Source organism: Acipenser ruthenus, chromosome 2, assembly GCF_902713425.1.
Source record: "Acipenser ruthenus chromosome 2, fAciRut3.2 maternal haplotype, whole genome shotgun sequence".
In the NCBI taxonomy this organism is placed as follows: domain Eukaryota; kingdom Metazoa; phylum Chordata; class Actinopteri; order Acipenseriformes; family Acipenseridae; genus Acipenser; species Acipenser ruthenus.
Genome location: NC_081190.1, coordinates 85,075,994 through 85,086,349, shown reverse-complemented (window position 1 = coordinate 85,086,349; position 10,356 = coordinate 85,075,994). Strand labels below are relative to the sequence as shown.

The 10,356-nt window shown below is 37.3% G+C and overlaps 1 protein-coding gene across 3 annotated transcripts in view; it reads left to right on the top strand.

Moving 5' to 3' along the window:
* Positions 1 to 247: 247 nt before the first annotated feature.
* Positions 248 to 10,356, top strand: part of LOC117408919 (ankyrin-2-like) — a 162,206-nt gene continuing 152,097 nt past the window's right edge. For all 3 annotated transcript variants that reach the window (XM_059003009.1, XM_059002984.1, XM_059002978.1), the window contains exon 1: positions 248 to 406. In XM_059003009.1, coding sequence (XP_058858992.1) covers positions 326 to 406 — 81 coding nt within the window. In that variant the 5' untranslated portion in view covers positions 248 to 325. The remainder of the gene's footprint in view (positions 407 to 10,356) is intronic.

Genomic DNA, 10,356 nt, shown 5'->3' with positions numbered 1-10,356 from the left:
GTGATATTATCATCCTTGCATTACAAACCCTTTCTGGTCCTTGAGATCCCTGTGTATGGTTTTCATTTATTTTTTAAGCAGCCTAGCCGTGATGGCAATTGGTTAAATCAAATTTAGCAACCTATTCATATAAACAGTTGTGGCAGCTGCTGCCATGGCAACATCATTGTGCTTCCCCCTCCCTCCCATCTACTGCTCTGCCCCCCTCCTTCAGCCTCCCCTGCTTCCAGTAAGTGGCACACTCAGTGTGGACCGTGCAATTGAGAGGGTTTAATGGCAGAGCTCCGTGCTAAAGAAAAACTACTGAAAAAAATAAAATACCAATATGAATGAAGAGGCAGCCCAGAGAAGTGACAGTGAGGAGAAACAGAATGGCATCAGCCATAGGAGGAAACGGCCAAAAAAGGTAAAACTGGTGGACTGTTACTACAGGCTTGGTACTGAAACTGAGGATGCAAAAGTGGAGCTCCTTCTTTGGGAAGCAGCAAGCAGACAGGAGTGCCTCTCTATCAGCAGGCTGGAATAGGGCTTTCCAGTCTCCTGAAAGGCACAGGGGAAGGAGATAGGTGAAGAAGGGGCTCTTAAGTATCTCTGGCGATGTAAGTTAGAAATGCTCCTAATGGGCTTGATTGCTGCAAAGTGCAGCACCAAGACTTGAGAAATGTTGTGCTGCTGATTGCTCGGTACTTATTGTTTCTGGTGAATGGCACCACAGGGAAGCTGTCACTTGAGGAAACTGTGATTTGTGTTTTTCAGGGGCTGTTATGTGAGCCTTAAAGTCCAACACTGGTGATCAAAGTGAATTTGAAACTGTGGTTCTGTGTTGCAAGTGTCAATCCTCTCAATATTTCTTTTTAATGTAATCGTGGCCATGGATGTGTGTTCTTGTGTGTTCTACCTATGTTTTTCTTCATTGTTGTAGTAATTTTGCTTTTTTTGATTTGCTTTAGTCAGATTTATGTGGTGCGTCTTGATAGCTGCTGCGCAGATATGTATATATTGATAAGGTTGGCTTTATTTATTGGGAAATGGTTTCCCATTACAAAACTGTTTTGGATTTTTGTTTTATTGTAATATAGCTTGTACTGTTTAAAAAAAAAAAACCCTTTTCAAATGATAAATTATATTTTATAAAATAAATTACGTATAAGCCTATATAGGCAATAAAAAGCACTTATATATTTAAATAATCAATTGAATTAGATAGAGCATCAGTTTCATTGTTCTCATTATTGATGCTCGTTTGAATTATTTCTCTGCAAAATAACACTATTGATTTTGTACAGTGCCAAATAAATATATGATGTCAATTGTGCACAAAACCCCTTATACAGTAATACAAGCCTGTAGCTACAGTTGAAGATTTGGGCTTAAATTATTCATATTGTCTTTATCGTTTGAATATAAACATCCTGCCTTATTCAGCTGAATACAATCTCTTACACCGATGCTAGTTATCTCCATGAAACCAGTTTTGCAGATGCACCTGTGAAAGCCTCTTATTTCTTCTAGGGTATTCTCTAAGGTAGAAACTGGCAGTGGTTGTTTCAAGTGTAACACTGATAGTCGAAAGCAAACATTTTTTTTTTTTTATTGTGCTCTTCATATTTCCAGAAAGAGGGTGGGATGATTACATTTTGAAAAGGGGTGTGGCTAATTGAAAGGCTTTCAGATTGTAACGCTGGTTATAGGGTGAGCCTAGATGATGTGCTGAAATGATGAATTGCATTTTCGTAGACTGTCATCAATGCTGCTCTGTTTGTCTGTCTGTCTGTTTTATTGGGCTCTACTGTGATTAGTCTAAATTGTTAGCTAAGGAACAACTAGGTATTGATTTTGAGTTCTTGATTGTACTTATTAGGTGTATTGTTGATTTCCTATTGTGATCACACAAATCCTTTAATATACCAAGCTCGTTTAATAACTCAATATAGTCTGCCTTGTGAAGGAATGAATTCATATCATATCTTAATAATAACTCAATATGCTACAGTATATTGCTAGTCTGCACTAATCCATTATAATCAAAGCTAAACAAATACTGTAACACCTTAAAGGGATGCACAATTTTAACTCTAATTACTATATTTAAAAGTTATCTTGACTGAAAAGATCCATAATTAATCTCCCCATTGTTGTGATATTTAAGATACATTATTATTATTATTATTATTATTATTATTATTATTATTATTATTATTTAGTCATTTAGCAGATGCTTTTATCCAAAGCGACTTCCAGAGACTTGGGGGTGAACTATGCATCACAACTGGTGCAGTAGGACCTCGGTTTTACGTCTCATCCAAAGTAAAAACATCACTATGCTAATTTGGATCTATGAATTATATTGAATTGACATTTAATTATCCTGCCACATCTAGCTGCTAATAACAATTTGAGATGCCAACTTCATATTTACAATGTTGCGCAAACTCCTCAAGGAAAATCTTTAATACTGTAATACTGTTAAATACTGTTCGATATAAACAAAAGTCCAGAATATTTGGTAAATCAAAAAAGTTACAGGGGTGTTTGCAATTTTCTTTGAAGAGGAATAATGTCTGTTTCAGATGTTTCAGATAAGATAGTTAAAAAGGATGTGGCTAAAGAATACACTATAGTGCTGAAAGAGCTTGACTAACCTGTGACATACTGTACCAAATTGATCAACTTGATGGGAATGGTCCCAAAGGAGAAAGTCTTTTGAATGGGATCTTCCCTTGAACATTGACTGGGTGTACTGTTGCAGCTCCAGCAGGAGAACATTACCTTCTTACCTTTTCTGGCACTATTAGTTGAATCAATAAGGAGTGTTTCTTTGTATTGAGGCAATTTTCATGAGCAAAGGCATTTCAGAGACAACTGAAATGGCACACCAGACCGCTATTACAATACAGTTTTAAGTAGCCTGGCTTGGAAGGAAAGTGTCTTGTACTCTTAACCCAAGGAAATATAAATCTGCCCAAGTTTCCATCTCTCAGGTGTCGGTTGCTATGTTTTTCTTTGTTGTGTGAAATTAAGTCAATGAAACAGTAGACGCCAGTAAAGTTGAGAATGCTATTACTATAGCTCTCAATCATATGTCTGTCAGTTTAACTTAAATCAGCTTGGGCCTATACAGGATTTTTGGTTGGCAGCAGCTTAGAATAAGCCATATGTATTAAACAATTTGTGAAGGTATGTACCAGAACAATCTCTTTAAGCCTTTAGTGTCTGTTGCATCCAAATTGTACGCTTTCATCAATCAACCTCACCATATAACACAACTGATGCTTATTGTAATCAGAAGTGTCAAATGCACTTCCCTAAATAATGACCCAAGAGTTGACAAGATGAAGTTGCAAGGGTGTGTTCGAATTTCTGGACCCTATTAACTCTCAGATGGGACCGCTGTTTTTTAGTTTTTTAGTTTTAACAATGATGAGAGTCTGTAAAATTACAATTTAAAAAACTATAAAGATGAAAATATATTGTCCTCTTGAAGTCTACTTTTCAAATATGATCCTGTAATCCATTTTAACCCTCATCTCTAAGGGGGAACCCTTACCAGGAACCCCTGTGGTAGCTTATCTTGTTTTATTTATTTGTTTATTTGTATTTACCTGACCTGATGTAGTATTAAGTAAACAGCAATGTGCCTATGTATCTAGGGGAGTTGGCTCAGCACTGCAATTGTGAAGAAAGCAGACAGCACAAGTCACAATGTGTCTGGACTAACCACTCCCCCAAATCCCAGTGGATGTTCAGAGCCCCAGCTGACAAGCAGAGGTGCACATTCTCTTTTGGGTAATGACTGTCTAGTTTGCCTGCAGACAGCTATTTAGGCATGGTGCCTTCAGCTGAAAATAATGAATTCCGAAGTTGGTCAGTGAAGGAGAACCTTCATCTAAAAGGAAAATGGGTGGGAAAAAACAGCTGATGCAAATATGATGAATTGTAACATTGAGAATATAAATAAACTCTTGAGACAAAGGCTAATTTCAGACGGGGAATGCATACGACGATGAAGTAATGCATATTGATATCCTTAAATATGGATCACAATATCCTTTGTAATACTTTTTGTTGTTCCCTTTCAAGTACGAAATGTAACCATTACCTTAAGACCCTGAAAACTGAATGAGATATATCATAGCTGTCTGTGACACAGTCATGGCCCGCCCCTGAGGGTACAAAAGCACTGCGCTCACAGATCTCAGCGCCATTTTTCCTTTCAAGACTAACCTGACGGACGAGCCTTGTTCAGATAAGTACTTGTTACCTCTATCTGCTATATAATTCGCATTTATTGTGTTTTTACACAAAATGTATGTGATATTAAAATAATCTCTGTAATAGTTTTCACTAATTACGTGTAATTTGTGCACCGCAGCCTGTTGCTTGTTATGTCCCACTGCGGCCTTGTGCCCCACATGAAGCTAATGGCTTAGTCACCACTTCCCAGGGATCCAACAGCGTAAGTCAGCGGACTTGTGCTCTCCCTCCAGGCTGCTATAGCTCCGGCTGAAGTTATTATTTCTCGTTTTTTATTACAAGACATTATTTACTGTAATATTGTATTACTGTTTGTAGAGAAGTTTCTCTTGTGTTTTCTGTTTCTTTTACAGACTACACTCAGGCCGACCTACAATGTGGTGCTTTGCACACGTACAGTGAGAGCAGCTGCTAGGCTCAGCAGCACTGCGTAGGACCAAGATATGCACTTTGGGTGTTGATTGCTTGCAATCTCATCCACAGTATCTAGATGCCGTTTTGGTGACTGCTTTTAGCATCACCATTGCGAAGGCCGTTAGTACCATCTAACAAGCAGACTTCCCTCAGTTTTGCCAGTGGCTTGTACAGGTGGGCAGCCCTGTACATTGCTACCCACGGTGACCGCGAAAGTCACCGAACCGGTACTGAACCAACCCGGTACCGTCCCGGTTCTGACCCTGTACCATAACTGTACCATTCCTGTGCCGTACCGTATCCTACCGACCCAGTGCTAAAGTCACCGAAACGACCCAGTACTGACCCGGTATCGCCCTGGTTCTGAGCCGGTACCATAATGTACCGACCTGATGCTAAAGTCACCGAATTGGTACTGAACCACTCTGGTACCATACCCGTACCGTTCCTGTAGCATACCGTACCCTGCCGACCTGGTGCTAAAGTCACCGAACCGACCCAGTACCGACCTGGTAGCACCCCAGTTCTGAACCGGTTCCACCCTGGTACTTCCCCGGTTCTGGCCCAGTACCGTAATGTACCGACGTGATGCCAAGTCATTGAACCAGTAACAAACTGACCAATCTTTGCAGTACCTTTTTGGTGAGGGTAATTCCCCCTCTACGTTAAAAGTCTATCTGGCAGCTATTTCAGCTTGCCATGTCAAAATAGACTGGTCTCCCCAGGAGCTAATTCCTAGTGGGGCAATTTCTGAAAGGGGCTCGGCAGCTTTGGCCGCCTATGAAGGACATTGTTCCTTGCTGGAGGCTAAACGTGGTGCTTAATGCACTCATGAAGTCTGTGGAATTGGAGGCTTTCCATCCACCTCCTTTCCAGTTTGACAGGGAGTGACAACTCCATACACTCTGCCCAGTGCGGGCCCTGGCGTACTACGTCAACAGGACAAAAAGTTAGAGGCAGCCAGAACAATTTTTTGTCTGCTATGGGGCTAAATCCCATGGTCAAGCCCTGTCTAAACAGAGGCTGTCCAAATGGATAGCAGACACATTCAGGACTGCCAATGGCCAACTTGCCCCCTCCAGAAAAGCTCACTGTCCTTTCTTAACTATGAGGATCCTAATTTCCCTCTGGACAAACAAGATAAAAATGGGTGTATACTTCACAGTACAGTAGTCTCTTCTGTGCCAAATGTGCATATGGCAGCTGGTTGTAGCTGGCATCACCAGGTACTGCTTGTGAAGGAGCCCAGGGCTGCTGAAGCCCTGTGTGTGTCATCAGGGACAGCTGTGGCATTGTAAAGTACAGTTATATATGTGCATGTGTATTTAAGGAATGGAAACATGATGAAAGATTCAAAAGAATCCAAGATGTTGGCTAGCAGGGGATGCATTTAAAACAGTCTCCTGGAATTGCATGTCCAGCCTGTTTTTCTCTTCATCTGATTTTGACTTTAAAATTAACAAGAAATGAAGATCGTTAAAAATGCAACAGACCTGTTTGTGGTAGTTTAAGACATTGATTCTGCCTTACAAATTGTTTGTTTACTCCAGAACCTTAAGGTATATATTATGTTTAGTTTATTGTGACTTTTGCTAAGTATATCAGAGTTACGTTATTGAAAGTAAGCATATCTTACTTTCTGCTAATAAATAAATAATAATAATAATAACTCTTTAAGTATGCTGCCTTTTTCAGCCAAAGTATGGGCAAAGATAATGTATCTATGAATTATTAATGGTGCGATCCATTAGTGTTAGAAAGACTACTTATTGATTTCTCTGGAACAGTATATTATGCCAGTTAAACTCTTATAATCTTCTAATCACTACGTGACACCATTTTATGCTTTTTGAGGAATTTCCAGAGTGGTATAGAAATATTCTTCCTGAGATAATGAAAATGTGCTCTTGACAAGCTAAGCAGTTAAAAGTACAGTATGTCTTGTTGACGTGCTCCAGGCTTTCAAGCCGCTGTTTTAATTTGGTCTTCTTGTTTATTGACAGAAATAGCGTTCACCATATTCAAAAAAAGGTTTTAATGTAAGAACATAACATTTAATATAGAACTGCAGAAAAGTGCTTCAACAGTCAGAATAAGACTGAAGGTTTTCTCTTGATTCATGGCCTTAATTATAGCTGTGGTTCGCAAATATATATAGGAGCTCAGCAGTGCAATAGAACTTGTGGAATATGACTTCCTCAGGTCAGTCTAAGACATTCTGAAATGACTTGATGTCCATATGTCCAATGCCTCTAATCTCAGTGGCTGTTGTTTAACAAGAGTTGGACAAGAGTCAGTTCGATGACATGAGACGTGATGACATTCTCCTAAAAGGAAACAATTGTTCACACATTTAAAGATTACAGTTTTCTATGATCTGTCTACAGACTGCAGCAGCACTTCTCTGTGTGATGGTTATGGATGATATTCTGATGTATGTATATAGTGTATACTGTACTGTACACATTGATTTCGTTTATGCCTGATATTTGCCTGGATGGTGATTCAGAGGGTAGTATTGAGCCATGTGGGGAATTGCTGTGTTTGAGGGGAAAAGCAATTGGGAGACATTCCAAATTGGGAGAAAATCAGGGGGGAAAATAATAATTGGACACATTAAAACTAAGCGTGTCTGGGTTTTCAAAACTCAGACAACAGAAATTCTGAACTTGGCACTTGGTATTCCATATAAGATCAGTTACAGCTGAAAATGAGAAAATACGAAGCACTGGTGATAGAATCAAAAGCACTTGTGCTGGTAAATTTAGCTCCACAGTGAATACCTGATTGTTTTCTAGTATGTCCAAAACTCAGTATGTATCAATACTATAATGCATTTCAGTTCTCTACTAATTGAGCATACATACAGCAAAACAAGGTTGATTAGATTTACATAAGATGCAAATCCATTTTTTCTGTTCTTCTAAAAGATACTACAGACGGAGACACTTAATGTAATATTAATTATACCATCAAAGTGAAAAATCACAGTACCCTTGATTTATTTCAGGTGACAGGGCTACGATCTACAGAATGGAGGAAGATTGTGACTAAACCTGTCTGAGTAGACTTCCCGTTCTTTGTATTGCTTTTCCAGGGTATTTTTTTCTTTATACAAAATAGATTCTCATTGTCTTCTGTACTGTATCCTAATCTGACTGCATGAAAGGAAAACACTATCAAATTTGTGAGATCCAACATACACCTTGAAGAAACTGAGAAGTAGAAAATAAAGCTGTTGAAAGTTGTCCTTAATCTAAATATTGAAGTCTGTTTATTGAAAAGAAGTATTTACTTTAGACACCAAGAGGAACCTGGGATCCTACCGATATGTCATAATCTATGTATAAAAAGGAACGTACATTTGTATCGTAGATTGACCTGAAAAAGATACTACGGAATTGCCAGTCATGGGATGTGAGTTTTATTTGCAGTTTAAGGAATAACCCAATGACCCAGAAGGAGAAAAATCTTGAGGGATTTATTAAAGTTATATCGCATTATACCACAAAATATACATCAACCTGTCGTCATTTTATTTGCAGTTATTTTTAATCAATTTCAGATGCATGCTGGTTCATTTGTGTTTCATTATGCAGTAAATCTGGTCTGATCTGTTTCTAATGCCAAAATACATGGAATTCGTTTTTATTATTAATTTTATTTTTATTTTTTTTAAGTACTGTATTTTGAAATAACATGGCAAAATACGTTATTGAGCACAGATAAGTACAAAGCAGCTAAATAAAAAAGTAGGTTGGAGAAGTCCTGAAAATAGGAAAATGCAAATACATGTCTGGGCGTTGTATCTGAAAAGAAAATGTGTCTGCATTTATTACTGGCAAAAGTAAGAAACTGAGCAGGGAATAGGAATAGAGTGGTATACAGTAGCTAAACACTGAGGTGCTTAGCTGCTGAGTCTATGTAGTGATGTAGTTGTGTAACAAAGGGAACAAAAGAATGCCTCGGGATTGTGATGGGTGTTTGGTGTTTCTGAGGACAGGGTGGGGGTAGGAATTGGGAATCCTGGAAGCTCAACCGTGACAGCATCTCAAACAGACACCCAATATAGAGGGAGAGCAACAACAATGTTCCATTATTCTACCAGGGAGAACAGACCAATTTCGATCATTACTATATCAAGTTTCCATGGAGGCAGCACCAGAAGTACATCAACCATATACTGTATCCTTAGTCTGAGACTTTATTTGAAGCAAGTGATTTCTTTTTATATGTCCCTCTCAAAAAACGATAGGTATGTATTTGAAAAATATGGATTTTGTGCAACTGATTATACAATTTTGTACAGAAAAAAAACACTATGTCCAAATGAAAAGAAATTGACAAAATATTCAAGAAAGGTTGTCTGAATCCAAGTAGAGCATAGTATATGGACTGCATCTGTATATTACTTTTTCAATACTTGGGATTTTTAAAATGTTGTTTACAGTCACAGTTAATTTTGTATGACTGGCACATAGCTTCCCCATTATATAAATGGCTGAGCTCAGAACACCATTAGTCATATTGGAATAGATTCTCAAAGCTGTTTTACCCCATATCATCATTAGTACAGCTTTTTTTCAGATAGTTAAAAAGCACCTAATAAAGTTACCAAACCAAAATAACAGAACTGAAATGTATGTTACTCGCGAGTAGTCTCAGACTATTTCTTCTTTGTCACAAAATTGTCACTGATGATGATTTTGAGTAAATAGCGTTGAGAATCTTGCCCATTGTCTTTGTACATAACAACATTGAAAGAGTGCCTACAGTATTCCTAATCTATCACAATTCTAGTGATGAGCCTGCTAAGTTATTTAAACTGAAGTAAATTATTAATACCTGCATGATTAACCAAAATCAACTCTTTAAGTAATAAGGAATTAAAAACAAAAATAAAAGCATGCCAGTCCAGAGTTCAGCTCTGTCACCTATTTCAATGACTTTTTTTTTTTTAATTGAAAAAAAATAATAAACTTATAGGTCGCTGTGTGCTTGGAAAAATGTATTTAGGGTTAGTATTTTAGAAGTAAGCTAAACAGTAACATCTGTAATAGAAGATAAACATACTTTTAAATTAAAAGGTTAATATAAATTAAAATCCATTTATAAATAGTTATTAAACTGTTTATAAAGCAATTATTTTTGTATTTTTTGTTCACAGTTTCTATGTTTTTGTTTGGTATCTGTGTTTAAAATATTTGATTAAATTATATCAAAAATAGTTTGGTAGCATTTAAGTATACTTCATAATTCAGAAAAAATGAAGAAAAAAAAAATCCAAAAGCACAGCTAGTGGCTTTAGAAGGGATGCAAACTTAGCTGACATTTTGGTCCTCAGTAAACATAAATGGATCATAGACACATTAAAGTACATTAAACCCCATAAGAGCACATGCAAAGTCAGCAAATATGTTTGTAAAGATAAAAGTGAAATCAGAAATATAGAAAATAGAAATGTTGTCATAAGAAACCTGTCATAGCAGCCTTGTTTATGGTATATTTTGCCAAAAATGTCACAAAATAAAATACGTAGGAGAGACAGGTATAACATTATATAAAAATAGAGAATCACCTATTAAAGATAACAAATACACAGTAAATGAACCAATAGTTAGACACTTTACAAAAAATGAATTTATCATGAATGACCTACAATTTGTGATTTTAGAAGAAATAAAATTA